Below are 18498 nucleotides of genomic sequence, written 5' to 3'. Positions count from 1 at the left end.
TTTGTGAACTTTGCTTTCCAGTAAAGAGAAGGGAATGTTTCACAACATCATGGAAACCTCAGACAGCAAAAGCTATGATCTCACCGATTTGTGCGTTAATGTGATTAAAGTCACTAAAGCAGACCTTGATATCGAAGGCCCCAGAATGAACATCCCTGCAGCAGAGGTACGGAATTAAAGCAAGACGCTAAAGCTGTATTTTAATTCAAATTGTAAGTTTAAAGGTGTACTATGCAACTTTTTAGGTGAAAAAAAGTATTTTTTGTGTGTGCATTTGACCGTTTAATGACTTGGTGGCGTTATGGGTGCAGCATGGCACCTTTGTTTTCCCTCACAGTGACCTCTATGATGTTTAAGGATCAATTGTTTTTAGGGGTTCGTACCAGAAACCCAAAAACAATTGATTCTGGAGCGGCCACTGTGAGGGAAAGCAAAGGTGCCATGCTGCACCAATAAAGCCATCAAGTCACTAAAAGGTCAAATACACGCAAATGTCAAGTCTTTTTATTTTTCACATAAAAAGTTACATAGTGCAACAATACAGAAAATACAATTCTTAAGTCATGTAATGGTAATGTTGTTTTTCCTGTAAAGAATAACACTTTTATTTCCATATGTCAGGTATTAATATGTGAAATACAAAACTATGCTTGTGAAAGAACATTTTGTGAAGACTGTCTTCTGTTGTTCTTTGTTAGTTATTGCCTCAGAACAGCTCCCATATTCCTGAGATCTGGTTTCCTGATAATGCTTTACAAGACATCCCAGAAAAGGAGAGGGTTTTTGGGACAGTTAGCTACATGCTGTCTAACCAGTTTCAGGTATGGAAAGACTACGACATCCAAAACTATTTGAATAAAATTTGACTAGATGCCAGTACATCCGGGTTAATAATACAACTAGGTTTATTGGTAATGGTTCCGTTTTTTGCTTGGTCCTAGTTTGAACCTGTCCAAATCGCCTCTGTGGTCATTAGAATAGAGTTTTTGAAGGGGCTTCCACCTCTAGACCCTCCTCTGGAAATGGTCTTTAGAAATGTTGTGCAACCACTTGTCGAGGTAAAATTAAATATACAGCATGTGTTTCATGTATTTCTATTGTTGTTAAAAGTGGTTCTAAAGACATTTCTGTGTTTTAACAGAATCACACCTTTGCTTGTCATTATTTTGATGAAAGTGGTAGGTAAAAGATATTTCATACTTTGTTTTATGCATAAAAACTTAAAAGATACAGTTGACTTGAGTAAAATGATGATTGTTTTAGTTAAAAGGTACTTCTTTCGCAGCATTTGTTTGGCGAAAAGATGGATGTGAAACTAAAATTAACTCGGGTAACAACATTGTATGCAGCTGCGACCATATGACACCCTTTGCGGTGTTACTGGTAACGTAAACTGACTTTTCCTCCTTTTTTTCTATTTCTTCCCCAAATTTTATGTCTTTTCTTGTGCAGATTGATATTGATATTGATCCAATCCACTGGCAAATATTATCGATCATAAGCTACATAGGCTGCGGACTGTCGGCTTTCTTCACTGCTTTATCCATGGTCATGTTTTTGTTCTCTCAGTAAGTTCCCACAATCCCCCGTACGTGTTGAATGAGACTATAATTCTGTATGTTTCCTCACTACTTCCACCCACAAAAGTAAAAAGGCAGACCACTCGATCAGCATCCACGTGTCTCTGAGTGGAGCCTTGTTCCTTCTCAACACAACCTTTCTCCTGACCGAATGGGGGGCCAGAGTGGAGCCCGACTGGGTCTGTGTGTTTGTGGCTGCTGCCATGCACTACTCCCTGCTGTGCTCCTTCACCTGGATGGCCTTAGAGGCGGTGCACCTCTACCTCCTGCTCATTAAAGTGTTCAACACCAACTACAGACACTACATGCTCAAACTGTCTGTCGCTGGATGGGGTAAGTTCAAGTTCAAGTGCTCCAGACCTCAAAATATACTAAAGTCGGCTCTTGTTATGCAATTTATTAAAGGTATTCCGGCTGTAATTGTATCAGTCTCAGTGGCAGTGAAGGACAAAGATTTCTACGGCATGACAGAGACAGTAATGGCAGATTCCAACCAGACAAGTGCCATGTAAGTGTTGCCATGTAATAGATGTTTGCATTAATCTCTTAACCCCCACCTGAACCGAGCACATTTTCTCCAGTTTGGCTTTACCCAAGTTTAAAAGCTTCTTGAAAAAAGTGTCAAATTGGCAACAAAAATTAGGATGAAAACGCAACAAAAAAGGCGGCGAAAGATCAACAAAAATGGGCCAGAAGAGCAACAATAATGGAAACAATGGAACGATGGAACAATGGAAAAGTGACAAAAAATATGACTGAAGAGTGATGAAAAAGCAACAAAAATGCCACAAAAGAACGACAAAAAAGTGACGGAAAAGTGATGAAAACACTACAAAAAAGTGACAAAAACAAAAAAAGTAGCAAAACTGTGACCAAAACCCTACCAAAACGTAATGAAATCTTAACAAAAACCCGACAAAAACACTAGAAAAAGTGACAAAAACGTGACAAAAAAAAAAAAAAACGTGATGAAAACTCAACAAAAAAGTGACTAAAATCAGACGAAAACACTACAAAAAGGTGACAAAACTCTAAAAAAAGGAAGATGTGACAAAAACACTACAAAAAGGTGACAAAAATACTTTAAAAAAGTACCAAAAATGTGACAAAAACACTACAAAAACGTAATGAAAACTCAACAAAAAAGTGACAAAAATGTGACAAAACTACAAAAAAAGTGATAAAAACACTACAAAAAAAGTGATAAAAACACTACAAAAAATACTTTAAAAAAAAAGTAACAAAAATGTGACAAAAACACTACAAAAACGTAATGAAAACTCAACAAAAAAGTGACAAAAACTTGACAAAACTACAAAAAAGTGTCAAAATTGTGACAGAAACACTACAAAAAAAGTGACAAAAACGCAGCTTTCAAATGAGGCATTACACTGGCCTGTTAGGCTGTAAGCTCCAGTCGAGAATCTTTTAGATTTGGGTAAAGCTGAACCAGAGAAAATGTGCTTGGTGTAAGGAGTTAACTGAAGCCATCGCTCCTACAGCTGCTGGATCACAGACGATTCTTATTTCTACTCCGTAAACCTGGTCTACTTCACCGTCATCTTCCTGTTTAACTCGGGCATACTGACGGCAGTGGCATCGAGCATTTGTAAGATGAAACGCGTGGGAAGGAAAGGTACAAGTGTTGGATGGCGAGACCCGGCTCGATTCAGCGAGTCCTGCAAGAGCGGCCTGACCGTGTTGGGTCTCACCTGCCTCATGGGAACCACCTGGGGCCTCGCGTTCCTCGGCTCGGGGTTCGTGAACTATCCCGTCCTCTACCTATTCTGCATTTTCAACTCCCTGCAAGGTTTGTGTAATTCTGCCATAGGTTGTGATCACGCTCCACAATTTTGTGATGTCATGATTCCAGTTAGTTTTCATATGCAGTCAGAGAGCTCAGTAATTACAGACAAAACATCAAAACATCTTCATTTTGGGAGAAATTCTCTTCCTCACGGGTTCTTTAGCTGAATGTGAACACAACCTATTTTTTGGTCACATATTATTGCATTACTTACGACTTGTGACTTTTCTTCCTTTGTGGGCTAAGGGTTCTTTATCTTCCTCTGGGTTTGCGTGTCAACCAACAAGCAGCGGAAGAGGGAACAAGAGGACAAGATGACTTCAACTCTTGCAAAGACGTCAACAACCAAAACTGAATAGTCCAATAATCTGTTTTCATACAACTTTCACAAGATCCTTTTTACTTCTAAAACCAGTTTATTTATGCACATTGATATGTAATGTGCAAATCTTCACATATTGTATTACAGAAAATGAAAACCTGATAAAGAATAAAGATTGACCCAAAACCGATGTAACGCTACACAAACCAATACTGCAAAACAAAAAAAGAAGAAGAAGAAAAAAAAGGACTTTGAAATGTGTTGTAATATTGAGGTCTTATATGCTAAATGCTAAGGGGTAAAAGAATAGAATGTTTAAAACATTAACAGGTCATGATCATCTTGATAACATGTACGTGTAAATAAATAACAGGCTTTTGTTTGCTCATTTTGGTTTATAGCACAACCTACTGGCTGACTAGGGTAACTTGAACTTTGGTCATATGTATGTCAAATGATGACAAAACAGCTACTTTTCTAGAGCCAGTCAATAATACTCAACATCGACACTTAAAACTGCGGCTAAAGATAATATTATTTCTCAACGCTGGCAATTCTTTTTTTTTTTTTCTTAAGTGGTGCCAGGTTTGGGGAAGCCCATGACATTTAGCATTGCTTGACTGTTTTGGATTGTTGCTTAAGATGTGTTTAAATATACTTCAGTACAAACAATTGTGTCATTTGTAGACATAAACAGACTCATGCCTATTTTGTCAGTAATACATCAAAGGTTTCAAACTGATATCTCTCTTTTTTTTTGTCATATTCAACTGCAGTGTCTTGCCTCAAAGTTGATCACAGCTGATAGTCTAGTACAGGAGTGTCCAAACTTTTTTGGCTGGGACCCCATAAATTGACACGTAAACAACTCGGGACCCCCATTGTATAAAGTTATTGCCTCAAGTTAATATGTATATAATCTGTTTTATTTTGAATATTTGAATGGATTTCACAAATTATATGCAATTTTATACTCAAAATATGTAAAAAAAAAAAAAAAAAAACAGTAGCATTTTTCTCTTCATTTCATCCTGAAATTCTCTGGGGAACCCCACCCAAAGCCTCACGACCCCCCGAGGGGTCCCAACCCCCACTTTGGGAACCACTGGTTTAGTACAGGGGTGTCCAAACTTTTTTCACTGAGGGCCACATACAGAAAAATATACAAACAACTGGGCCGCACTCAGTCGAGGTCAGATATACAACTTCACCACTATTGTATTAAAGTTAGTGAATTAAATAAAATGTTAACTATGCTTTTTAATTGAATTGAAGTAAAAAAATAAATTAAAAAAAACAGCCCTCATCACAGCTTTCTATTAACGGATTTTCATTTATTTCATATATATTCAATTAAAGCAAAACATATTTTTATATTTTCGAATATTTTTAAAATTCGCCAATTAAAAGTGGGCCGTGGGCCGCAGTTGGCCCTCTGGCCGAAGTTTGGACACCCCTGGTCTAGTAGTAGGCCATAGTCTGCTGTGATGTACACATAATACTGTTCCAAGCTCTGTGTCATGATGTCAGGTCTGAAATTGGCCTTTGAATTAAAAATCAAAGGAAACATTGACAAAAATCATTAAAAAATAAAATGCCACTGACGTAAACAGTGAACTCTGATGTTCCTTTTACTGTTGTTTATGACAACAATTTTCCAATGTATAAACAGCTTTGGCCAGTTTTTGCGCATAACGGAAACTGAAACCTTTTGAAATTTCCTCTTTTGTTTTGACAGTGATATTTCATGAAAAAAAAAAAAAAGTGTTAGGAAATAATGTTTTATTTTTGAATGTGTGAAAAACAAAACAGAAAGTTTATTTCAATAGAATGTTCGAATAGAGCATAAACAAAAAAATGAGTTTGTGAATTGGAACAAACCCTGAAGTTGCGCATTTCCTGCCTGAGTAACCCGCCCCCATGTGATGGTTGGGGATGTGAAACTGCGTGTTGAACCTTTCAGTCACATCATCTGATCTGTCATAGCGTGGTCGTGAGAAGGAACCATGAGGTGGATTTCAATCAGTGTTATAATGCTCTTTTTCAGCTCTTTGATCAAGGCAAAAACCCGTAAGTACTGACAATTTCTGATATGAACTTTAACATAGTCATCTATACTGTAAGTGTGTTTGATGTTTTTGCTTCACTTTACTCAAATATGTTTTCTGTCAAAGCATTGCTCAAAAACTCGCAATCAGTATAGCAGTTTCATGATTGTCTGTGTTGAATTTTTCTCTCTCTTTAGAAGACTGTAAAGATGTATTGTCAGTATGTCAGGAAAAAGGTTTCTCCAGGACTAAGTAAGTATAGGTAATAATTCAAAAATATCATAGCATTAAGGTACATATTTGAAGTGTGACTCCAAATTATGTTTATTTGTTTGGCAGGTGTTATGAGGACAGTATTGGTAGCTGTATTGTGAAGGGTCGGATCCCTGACCCAAACTTCCATTATAGAAGATTAACACCTGATCAAGAGGTAGATGCTCCTCCTCCCACCATGCCCATTATTTACAAATTGTGTTGAAGAATCATGAATGATATTGAATGTTTTTTTTTTTTAACTTCCAGGCTAACGTAGCAATAGGCAACCATAGAGTTCACATCCCATCGTCAGCTCTAAAGATGAGCCAAGGGTATGAATCCGATGTGCGCCTCGTGGTCACAGTGATAAACAGCTCTTTCTTTGAGGTCAGTAGCTCCCGTGTGAATGGACAAATGGCTCATGTAAATGTACTCAGCAGTCAAGCCTTATTTATTGTTTCCTGTTGCATAAACTCTAGATAACCGTCACAAAAGCCAAAACCTCTCCAACATTCAATTTGTAGCTGCATTGACGTTCACGAATGCAATAGGTGAAATTGGCAAAAAATTCCACAGCTGTTTTTTTCAATTGAGAGGGGAAGGAAATAGTGCAAGTGCTGAAAACAAACTATGCAATCACATAGTTCTGTCACAAACAGCCTAAGCGATTTCTAAAGACATAAAAAAAAAAGAGAGGTTATATCTCTTGCGTGTGAAACCACAAGTATTTCCTATATCTTTCTTTTTTTGCGTTTGAGCGATGTGTTGTAATATACTAATAGCTACATTGATGGGCTCTATATTTAAACTTAACCCAGTGTGTAAATCTTTTGTAGCTAGGTCCAAAACCAACAGAAGCTGCTGTGAAGTCCAGCTTTATATTGGACACATCAGTCCTCGTTGTGAAGGCCGGGATCCAGCATGTTAAAAACCTATCTGAGCCTGTCAAGTTACTGTTCAAACTTCAGAATCGGGTAAAGCGGCAAAAACAAATGCAATTCATTACACAAGTACACTTTTGTGATAACACACACGTAAAGGTAAACTAAACATAATTCATTATAATTGCATGATTATACTTTCAGACGCTGAAGGGCACCTGTGTTTTTTGGAAAGATTCAGATGTTGATGGAGAAGCTGGTGAGCCTCTATCTATACTGTATGTGCCCTTCTGTATTACTTATTATGGATGGCTCCTAATACATGGTGATAATATGTTTAGGTAAATGGAGCACAGATGGGTGCAACACTGACTACAATGGAACCGATTTTATCTGTAGCTGCAACCATCTGAGCTTTTTTGCAGTTCTTGTGGTGAGTATACCTACTACAAATATAGACATACAAGCAGAACATTTGCGTGACTGAGCGTGCCACATACGCATATGCCCACACTCTATGTCACACAACACTAGATGAAAAGTAATGTTCTACTCCGGATTTCACGATGTCATGTGTGACGTGAAATGTCTACAGAAATTGGGAAATAAGTTATTCAAAATCAATATAGATTTACCTCCCTTAGTGGTGATTTTTGTGAATCTGTTCTAAATTAAACCCATATGCATAATGGCATTCAGGACATTTCGATTATATTGTCATTAACCCCCTGTTACAATAAATAGCATGGTCTCCAATTTAGAAAATGTTAAGTTACTGAATGTCCTTTCTTCTATCGTTGTTCTCGAAACAGAACCCAGCAATAACAGTGGATGAAAAGACTGCTCTGAACCTCACCTACATTAGTTACATTGGATCAGCGCTCTCTGTTTTCTTCACTCTCATCAGTTTCATCCTTTACATTTGTCTGCAGTAAGTAAATTATTGCTATCCAAAAAAGACAAATTTGTAAAGAAACAGCCACTTCCTCAGCAGACATGCAACAATTGAGGAAGTGGTTACATTTCACAATATTATCACATTTGGATTTGGAGTGACGCTATGATGACTAATAATTGTCTTCTAGTCAGCGGCGTCCAGAGAAGGCCCATGGCATTCACATTCAGCTGGCAGCAGCCATGCTGTGCCTTCACCTGACCTTCCTGCTGAGCAGCCTGTTGCTTTGGTATCACCCAGAGATCGGTGACGGTGCGCTGTGCAAACCCTTGGGGCTCATTCTGCACTGGTCACTGCTGGCCACTTTCAGCTGGACGGCCTTGGAAGGATTTCACCTGTACCTGCTTCTGATCAGGGTCTTTAACATCTATATCAGGAGATATGTGCTCAAGATCAGCCTGTTTGGATGGGGTATGTATAAAGAATTATGTTGTAAAGTTGTGTCATCATTTACAGTGATCTTTCAAAAGTATTAATTGGTGCCTGCATAAGTACTATGACTGTAAATGGCAGCAACTAAGTAACCACAGAAAATTAGAAGACGTTGTACTTTATTTGTCCCAGTAGGGAAATTTGTTTTCTGCATTATCTCAATATATTACACCATATACAGTGGGGGGAAAAGTATTTGGTCAGTTCCCCATAGACTTTCTATTGGATTTTGGCCAAATACTTTTCCCCCCACTGTATGAGCATTAGACACTTGCACATGTGACTTAAAAAACAAAACAAAAAAAAACAGAAAATGCACACTTCGGACATGTTTTCAAAATATTACTGTATGTAGAAAATGGTTAATGGTTTGCTGCAGTTTCTTTCTCATGAACATGTAGGGTGCATTTATTTATTAGGACTATCAAAAATATGTCATGGCACAGGAAGTATTATATTTATGTCAACTATCAACAAGCCCTAGTTTTAATATTAAACAAAAAAAGCGTTTTTGTATTGCCCTGTTTTTTTTGTTTTTGTTTTTTTTAATAAAAAAAATATACATTTCTGTATTAAGTACAAAAAAATACAATAAAGCAAACAAGCGTTAAAATACAAATTTAGATTCTGTGGCCATAAGACCGTTGGAAGAGAGAAAAAAAAAGGGAGGTCCTACCAAAATGGAAAATTCACTGTTTGTTTCCATAGCCAAAAAAAAAAAAAAAAGTTGATATTTGTGTGTATTTGACCTTGTAGTGACCCAGTTGCTGTATGAGTGGTCAACGTGGCACCTTTACTTTCCAGTCCACAGTGGTCTCTAGGACGCTCCAGTATCAATTGCTTGGAAGGTTTTCACTGCTGACGGACCCTCTCACCTACAAAACAATTGATCCTGGAGCGTTGTAGAGACCACCGGGATCAAAAATGAAGACAACATGCTATCCACACATACAGTCGCTGAGTAACTGTAAGGTCAAATACACATAAATATCAAGTTATGTTTTCTGCATAAAAAGTTCCATAATGCCCCTTTAAGCATTTGTATAGCCAGAGCAAAACACGACCTCCGCACTACACCCACCACAGGCAGCGTCCCATCAGACAACACATGTGTGGGACGGTATTGGTCCAAAGCTTTGGGTGAAAGCCCATGATACATTCTGTGTGTAATAGAATAATATTTTCAACAGGTTTCCCTACGCTGGTTGTAGCTGTTTGTGGAATAGTTGACATTTATGGGAAGTACACGCTGCGTATCACAGATGCCAACAACCAGACTTCAACGGGGCAGATGTACGCGTAATACCAAGTCACACCATGATGGGCAATACTTGTAAATCAATCTAATGTTCCCTCTCTTTGACTAGATGCTGGATAAGAAACAAAATGCCATACAGCCTCACAGCGCACTACGTCACAAGCGTAGCCTACCCCTGCCTGGTCATCTTGTTCAACGGCAGCATGTTGGGAATGGTGGTCTGTCAGCTGTGGCGTCTACGGAGAGCTGACTATGGCCTGGAGGGCAGTGGTGGCTGGAAGATGCTGCATAAAGAGAGATTGAGCAGGTTGTGGAAGGACTCGGTGACCGTGCTGGGCCTCAGCTGTTTGTTGGGGTTACCGTGGGCACTGGCCGGCTTAACGTACATAACATACATCTCCACTGAAGGAATTTACATCTTCACTGTTTTCAATGCGCTACAAGGTCAGTATGTCATGACACGTGTTATTTTCTTGTTTGGAGAGTTTGACGGCATTTTCTCTTTTACAGGATTCCTCATGTTCCTGTGGTGTCTCGCTGTGAGGTCCAAGTCTAAATCTGAGATAAACTCTTCAGTCAGAGACCAATCTTCACAAAAAATGATTGACACCAGTCTCTGATTATTTCACATATTTATATCACCTAGGTATTTTATTTACTGGCCACTGTGACTCAAACTTCTCTGACATACTTGCTGTTTGTTGTGCTTGTGTGTGTGTGTTTTTTTTTTTAATGAAATATATATTGTCTCTAGCTTGCGAGTAAATGAACAAATCATCATGTAGCCATCTATCTATATTGTTGCTGTCGGGTCGCCTCAAAGTTTTCACACCAAGTGTTCCCTCATGGAAAATTAAACTTTATAATCATGACTTAACCAGGTCTGACAATATCTTCAATATACTGTGGGGAGAACGGGTCTGGTCGTAACATGGGGAGAGTTGTAAACACCACCAATTCCACCATTCAGGGGTCAGATAGGAGTCAAATGATCATATCAGTGTTTACCCACTTCCTCCCTGATCCCACATGGTGGTTGTCAAGGTTTTAAACAGGTTCATGCAGATTCTATAGAGAACATTTTTTTGTTTTGAGGTAAGAAAGTAAATTTTTTGACCAAGACTATATATATTTTGTTTAGTGCTTATACTATTGCACATAATAATAAGTTTCTGAGGTAAAAAGTGATGCACATTTCCCCTGCTAATTTCAATCCATTATGCTAATACAGCTAGCTTGACGGGTCATTCCGCCAAATCTGTGCCTTTTAGGCTTTAAAACCACCCCCAGTTTAAAAAAATGTTGTGATTTTGTTTTTATATACATTTTTTTAAATTGGCACATGTTTAGGTGTACAAAAATGTATGGGGGTCATCTCAGTCTCTTCTTTTTGCATTTATTAATTAGGACTATCAAAAATATGTCATGGCACAGGATATTTTATTTATGTCAACTATCAACTATTATTATATATATTTTAAAAAAGTGAAAAAGTGAAAGCCAAATCGGTGCCTTTTAGGCTTTAAAACCGCCCCCAGTTTAAAAAAAAAAAAATGCATGGGGGCCATCTCAGTCTCTCCTTTTAATTTTTTTAATGGATTTTTCTTATGTCTCTTCCTCAGAATGGTAACAGGAATGACGAAATTTGACCAATTTGCCAATTGCAGCACAAATGCTGTACCCACTGAAACAACATTTCTTGTAGACTTGTAGATATTGATTAACCCTTGTGTGCCCCATAATTCAGAGTTACACTCGTGGTCACCTGGGGTCATTTTTGACCCCACAATATCTCAGTCATAAAATAACATTTTTCAACAAGTTTGGGTTCTATCTTTAGTGTAAATTCAGACTAATGGCCTGATACAAAAAAAATGTGTTTTTTGTTTTTTTTCAGTTTGTAGGCCTTGTTTATGTAAAAAAAACACCAAATCCTGAACAAACAACAGTCATAAAATATCAAAAATCGAATTCTGAGGATAACTCGGACTATCTGGTCAGTTTCCAAGTGGAAATAGTCAAACTTTTGTGTTAATGCAATTTTTGAATTTTCTCATACATTTGAATGAGAACAAATAGTTACACTCGTGGTCACCTGGGGTCATTTTTGACCCCATTTGTTTCTCTAATATTTCACTCATAAAATAACATTTTGAAATAAATGTGGGTTCTATCTTTAGTTTGACTTCATAAAAATGTACTGATAGTAAATTTACCAGTTTTTATTATTAACAAGGGTTAAATAAGTTAGAACAGAACATACTTGGATTTACGCATTAATGTAAATTTGTAACAGGAATGACGTGACATATTTGCCCCCCATTGACTGGTTGAGATCATGTGAAAGTCTCGTCTCACAACAACTTCTTGATTGTAATGTCATTGCACTGAACCAAAAACTTAGGGACACACATAAAACTGCTAATATTTCATAGAAATGAGATTTTTTAATACTTAAAACCAGTAAAATAATGAGATCTCTTAGTGGACGATGTAATTAAGTGATCCTTTTGTAGTTCTAGCTACAATTTCTACATTTTATACCTCATTAAAGATGAAAAATCACAGGCGGGGACGACAGGCCAAACATTTTTTTTTTATGAACGTTTGATTTTTGGATTCTCTCTTTTTTTATAATATTGTTGAAATTGTTTCAAAACAATTAAATATTACAAAGAAATATCTAAATAATGTTACGTAATAGTTGTCTTTCAACAACTGGTTGTGATTGCCATCTTCCATGGGACGCAAACAATGGCTGACACGGGTGGGGATGGTTGTAAGAAATTCATCCCCTATACAGTTAATAAAACTTACTTGATTTTAATATTTTTACAGAATGGAAACGAAAGACTGACAGATTTGTGCCAGATAATGTAAAAAAAAAAAAGCATCTGATGTGGTCAGAAAGAAGGGCAAGAGATCAGTTGCAAAGGCACATGGGATCTGCCATATAACACATAACATAACACTGAGCAGATACTGCAAAACACTGCAGAAGCTGAGAGACCGGGGTCCAGTGTAGGTTATTGAAGCGTCAACAACACTGAGGTGCAGGAGGAAGTGTTGGCCGACTATTTGACTAAGACAGCAAACCTGTATTATGGACTGACTCTACCTAAGGTTAAGCATGAGAGGCATTGTTCTGGATTGCTCTTTTATTTAAATAAACCTCTATTTGAAGCACATGACGTGGCCTCTGTTTTTGCATCTTTTGTTTACCTGTTACAACTTACCCCAGCATGTGTTACAACAGGAACACCATGTACAGTATTTCACATCAACTGACAAGGTCGGTGATATTCTTGCAGAAATTTGAATTGGTGCAATCTGTATTTAACAAATGTGGGTACTTTGTGGTACTAGTTTGAGACCACTAGCTCAAAAATCCAGTGAGTTACAGATGCTGAACCAAAAAGTGCTACAACAATACCCGGTCTCCCTATATTATATACACAACAATATACACGTATACTGCCTGACAACAAAAAAGCTGTCACCAAAAAATAAAAAAATAAAAATGGAATAACCTGAAGATCAGGAAGTCAGCTGATCTTATTGTTGTGCACAGAGCCCAGACTGACACTAGACCTAGATAATGCAGCAATCCTAGATGATAACAGTTAGTTAAACCAGGCAGTGTATTTTATGATGACAAGTATTTCAAAACATCTCTCTCGCTCTCTCCCTCTCTCTGTCTCTCTCTCTCTCTCTCTCTCCCTCTCTCTGTCTCCCTCTCTCTCTCTCCCTCTCTCTGTCTCCCTCTCTCCTCTCTCTCCTCTCTCCCTCTCTCTCTCCCTCTCTCCTGTCTCTCTCCTCTCTCTCTCTCCCTCTCCCTCTCTCCTCTCTCTCTCCCTCTCTCTCTCCTCTCTCTCTCTCCTCTCTCTCTCTCCTCTATCTCTCTCCCTCTCTCTCTCCTCTCTCTCTCCCTCTCTCTCTCCTCTCTCTCTCCCTCTCTCTGTCTCGCTCTCTCCTCTCTCTCTCTCTCTCTCTCTCTCTCTCTCTCTCTCTCTCTCTCATGAACTGGCTATTACAAAAGTCAATTATCTGCTCTTCATGCATCTCCATTAAATATTACTGATAAATTCATATAATTATTGATTCATATTTTTTTTTACGCGCTTTATTCTCGTCTGAAACCCATAGGATCATCACTTCTAAATGCCGGTAATTAAGTGTAATGAGAAATAGCTATTTTTTTATGGTATAATGCATTACATTTTGCATTAGAATCCTATGTTTTTGGAGTTCTGTTCATCGCTTGCCCTTGAGTTGCTGATAATGTATTATGGAGTGGAATAGTACTGAGGAATAAAGGCGGAGTGAGCGCTCTCGCAGCCTTTCCCATCACTGCACGGCTCTGCCAGACACTGAACACAGACTCAGACAGCGCGCACCATGGATCAAAACACAACCATCCTCCGTGTCAAAAGAAAACGGGGAACTGACCCGGCAGATGCGCTGCTGTTGGCCTGTAAGCGCATCCGTCCGGAGGCTTCCGCAAGCGCCAGTGAAACGGTACCAGAGCCCCGAGAGGAGGAGGTAGAAAACTCCGTGTTCAAACTCGTGGCGACTGTAGCGACGCAGGTAAGAGGCCGCGTTAGCATCAACGCTGATGATGGCTAATGTCAACACAGATGACGCTGCTGTAAAACGGACAATCATCACAGCTAGCAGTGTTCTCGCCGTCAATTTACATTTACAGTTATTACATTTGCCATATAATTTCCACCTGAGAACGGGTAAAACGCGATTATCATATGCTAGCTGTTGTTAGCAATGTAGCTTGCGATGATGATCGTTAGCCAACATCAGTCTGGAGTGGAGTCAAGTTATCGTTAGCTTAGCTTGTTGTGAACGTTAACATTTGTAGGTCTTAACTCTGAAAACGGTGTTTATTTAATTTGATATGAATATATTTATGCCAATAAAAGAAATACACATTGAGTTAAGTTTATTCATTTTTTTTTAGTAACTGGGAGGGGTACAGATCAGTGTTGTCATTTGTTCTTTAACTGAAACATATTAAATTAATTCAACAATAATGGTTATGTGATTTGTTAAAGGAATAGTTCACCGTTTTTCCATACTGAGAAATGTTCTTACCTAAGCTTAGACAAGTTGATATGTACCTGTCTGGTCTTTATGGATGTCTGTGGGAGAGCGTGATAGCTTTCAACTTCACCCCCGTTTGGAGCTACAGGAATACATTGGGAGAGGCCAATGCTAACAACATCTTTGGTCTTTTTGCGTGACTGAGGGCACACACAAAGACCAGACAGGTACGTATCAACTCGTCTAAGCTCAGGTAAGAACATATGTCAGTATGGAAAAACGGTGAACTATTCCTTTTATAATGTATTTTTTGAATTTGTTATTAATTTCTGTTTTGCTGTTAATCTTGAGAAGGGGTATATTTTCATCTCGGCACATGTTTTCAAACTTTAGTAATATTGTAATGTTTTCTTGTTTTGACAGGATGCTCCAGTTCAAACACAGGTGCGACAAGCCTTGGCCCGGCCCCGTGTGGCCCATGCTCTTCGCCCCTCTGCTGCCAGCTCTCAGCGCATCATTGGGGATCTCCGCAGCACCAAGTGGAGCACCAGACGTGAGGAACGCTACAGGCTGATCTCCAGCCACCGCACGGCACTTTCAAGCCCAGCTGAGCAGCAAACCCCACCCGCAGATATTTCTCAAAATGTAGAGGACAGCGTCAAAGAACAGGAGAAACGTTGGGCGATTGGTGAAATACAGGTTGTTGATTTAGAACATGAAGATTCACAAGGTCAAGAGAAGTCTGCAAAGGTTTGTGGTGTTCAACCTTTACATGCATTAAGGAAACTAATTAAGAATAAAACAAATTGTTTTATGGAATTGTGAGTCATTTTTTATCTCCGTTTTTTGCTTTTCTCATTTAACAGACAGTGGTGGACCCTGAAGTGATCTTATGTAACAACACCAAGATGCTCCGTGAGCGGATGTGCGTTTCTGCTGACGGTATCGGTGAAGAACACCGGGAGCCTGAAGACGACTACGTCTACGATCTGTACTACCAGGAAACTGCCACACCAGGCTGGATTCAGGACATCTTGTCTGTCAGGGCCTATGCTGACGAGGGAGAACTGGTGTGTGTGGATGGATTGGCAGACAGATGAATGAGATGAATGAGGCTCAAGTCCGAGTGAGTGGATGATTCCTGCTGTTGTAGAGCACATCATTTTAGAGCAGACTAATTGTAATCTTTGTACTAAGTACCTGCTCCAATAACTTCTCAGTTGATCATCTAAAAACTTAAAGGGGCATTATGCAACTTTTTATGTGGGGGGAAAAAGAAGTTAATATTTTTGCATAATTGACCCTTCTGTGACCCAGTGGCTGTATGACTGGTCAGCATGGACTTTCCATCACAGTGGTCACTAGGACGCTTACCAGAAAACCTACAAAACAATTGATCCTGGAGTGTTGTACAGACCACTGTGATGGAAAAGTATAAGCACCCTGCTGACCACTCATATAACCACTGGGTCACTACAAGGTCAAATACGCAACATATCAAAAAAATGTGTGCATGAAATGTTGCATAATGCACCTTTTTAAATAATCGTTTCCTTATTCCGCTTAAACCATCATAGAAGTAATTCATCCAGTCCCAGATACATAGTTTCACATGCACCCTACAATTAAGTCAATTAAATTAAATGTAAAATTCATAAAAAAAAAAAAATGAGTCTAGAGAAGATGCGAGAAAAGTAGTTTTGTCGGTAATGTAATACTGTACTACTACTGTTGTTTTTTTTCCAGGTACCTGACCTTGTCGTTCATGAAGAAGAGGTGTATGAAGACGAAGATGATGAGAATGAAGAAGGCAACTGGAGGAATGACTATCCTGATGAAGAGAGTGATGAAGATAGTGACCGAGAGGAGCGCTATGGAGGTTAAAGCTCTTGTTGGTTTGCGCTGTGCAATTGTGATTTATTTACGCATTTTATTCATGCAGTTTCCACATAAGTCAATATAGGTTGTGTTCTCGTGATGCCACAACATTAAAATTGCATTGATGGGCAGCTACATAGACTATAGTGGTAACTGATGTCCCTGGCCTGGTCTATGGTTAATATCTTTGCAATTCCCGGGTCTATCCACGCAAAACAAAAAATTGGCATCCTCAGCATCCTCTCTGTTTGCACAAATAATGGTTAAATTATGTGTCCAAAAGTGGCACCAAAACACTGCCGTATTGTAATGTATTAATTTCCTTGACCAGACTAATAGCCCATGTTTTGTCATGGGTTGAATCAAGAAAGTGTTTTTCCAATCCCATACAACATTGTCCATGCCTTTTACTGTAATGTTATTTGCACTAATCCTGCCTTATCTTCAAATCTCACAGTAAGAGTCGGAACAGAAATTCAGGCTGAAAACGCTTTTATTTAGCTGTGCAAATATAATTGTTTGTACTTTGTTAATGTACTTTTAATTCAAAAATCAAACTGCTCTGTAAAGCACTTTGAATTACTTTGGTGTTTGAGTTGTACTCTACAGACGAGTCCTGATTTGCGATGACTTTCTTTCAGGTTACTGGGAGGAGGAGCACTCGTACAGCCGCAGGAACTGGCAGCAGTACCAGAGAGAAGTGCTGCATGAGCTCGGCCATCGTAACGAAGACGACGACGAAGAGGATGGAAACAAATATGATTCAGATTAAAGAATTTAAGTGTTTTTTGTTTTTTTTTCCACAAACTCCAAACCATCTATGAGAGGGAGGACCAATAACAAGAATGGGAAAATAGCATTCTGTTAGTAAACATTTGGCTTCTATCATATAGCATTGGCTTGTTGCGGTCACTAAAGCATGTTGATTTGTCCTTCCTCTTGAATCCTGTAGGTGTTGAGGAGGCGGGTGCCTGAGACCTTTTATATTGTTGGGTGAATTCTGGTATGGGTGTTTGTATGCGTTAAGAGAAATGTTGCGCAGTAGTGTGATTCGCTTTGTATGCTTTGTGATGTTCAAACTTGAGTTGGTGAGGTGTGCCGGGCCGCGTGTGGTTGCAAATTAGGCCGTCTGCATTTTGTTCGTGCATGGTAGAGTGTAAAGCTGTTGTGTGCGGTAGATCTTGCATAATGTAAAAGTTGTGATGCGTTTCAGTAACGATTGTTTCTTTGGATGCTTGTTGAATTAAAACATTTTTTTTGTATATATGTACATGTGTATAAAAAGCTTTCAAAATAAAGCACTTCTTGTTTTACTGCATTTGAGCACAGTCGAGTGGATCTTTTGGAAAACATGCACTGTTGAGCTGAAATTGTTGAGGCGTTGACTCAAGTATTGAGTGCAGAAAGCAGCTTTTTTTTTTTGTTAAAACTTTATTGCTGTTTTTCTGGGTGCCGTCCAAAGCCTAGAAATGATACAGATGGGGAGCATGTAATGAAATATTGTAACTGTTGAGAGTTTAATGTTTAGAAAGCTTGTGGACCCAATCACTGATATAAATTGTCACTGGTAATTCCCAAGATGATACTGTAAAAGGGCAAAGCAAACGATCGGGGGAAGAAATGCCACCTGCATTGGGGAATATGATTATTATATATTGCAGGATTCTAGAACCTTACAAAGAATAGACTGGGTTGAACTGTCCCTTAAAAACCACCAGATCAGGTGTTATTTTTGTGAACTACAGGGAAGTGACAGGCTAACCACTTGCCCATCACATGCTTTAGGCTTCGGTCAGTCCTTTTATTCAGAATCTTCCAGAGTGGCAGTCAGTTTACCATAACAGACAAAATCCCCATCATTATTGCATAAGCTGTTGGTTTATGAGGTAGGCATTAAATAGTGTCTGGTAATTGGAAAAATGCAAATAAAAAAATAATAAAATCAATCACAAACTCTTAACAAAGTAAGATTTACTTTTGACAAACATTCACTCTCGGTGGTTTGTACAAAAGATACATAGCTCAAT

The 18498-nt window shown here is 38.7% G+C and overlaps 3 protein-coding genes across 3 annotated transcripts in view; all 3 read left to right on the top strand.

Annotated features, from left to right (window-relative positions):
• The window catches only part of phospho2 (phosphatase, orphan 2), a 234655-nt gene that overhangs the window by 165748 nt on the left and 50409 nt on the right, over nucleotides 1-18498 (top strand). The window lies entirely within an intron of this gene.
• On the top strand, nucleotides 6280-10443 carry LOC306961820 (adhesion G protein-coupled receptor G3-like). Its single transcript, XM_079554738.1, has 9 exons — nucleotides 6280-6399; nucleotides 6849-6986; nucleotides 7098-7152; nucleotides 7235-7326; nucleotides 7706-7824; nucleotides 7979-8259; nucleotides 9471-9573; nucleotides 9648-9982; nucleotides 10049-10443. The coding sequence occupies exons 1-9, from the start codon at nucleotides 6334-6336 to the stop codon at nucleotides 10156-10158; spliced, it is 1299 nt and encodes a 432-aa protein (XP_079410864.1). The 5' UTR covers nucleotides 6280-6333; the 3' UTR covers nucleotides 10159-10443.
• On the top strand, nucleotides 13838-17789 carry slc7a6os (solute carrier family 7 member 6 opposite strand). Its single transcript, XM_079554749.1, has 5 exons — nucleotides 13838-14125; nucleotides 15017-15343; nucleotides 15460-15663; nucleotides 16340-16472; nucleotides 17113-17789. The coding sequence occupies exons 1-5, from the start codon at nucleotides 13937-13939 to the stop codon at nucleotides 17241-17243; spliced, it is 984 nt and encodes a 327-aa protein (XP_079410875.1). The 5' UTR covers nucleotides 13838-13936; the 3' UTR covers nucleotides 17244-17789.

This window comes from Gobius niger (genome assembly GCF_951799975.1).
Source record: "Gobius niger genome assembly, chromosome: 4".
In the NCBI taxonomy this organism is placed as follows: Eukaryota; Metazoa; Chordata; class Actinopteri; order Gobiiformes; family Gobiidae; genus Gobius; species Gobius niger.
The sequence above is the reverse complement of the archived record's forward strand: the minus strand, read 5'-3'. Positions and strand labels throughout refer to the sequence as shown.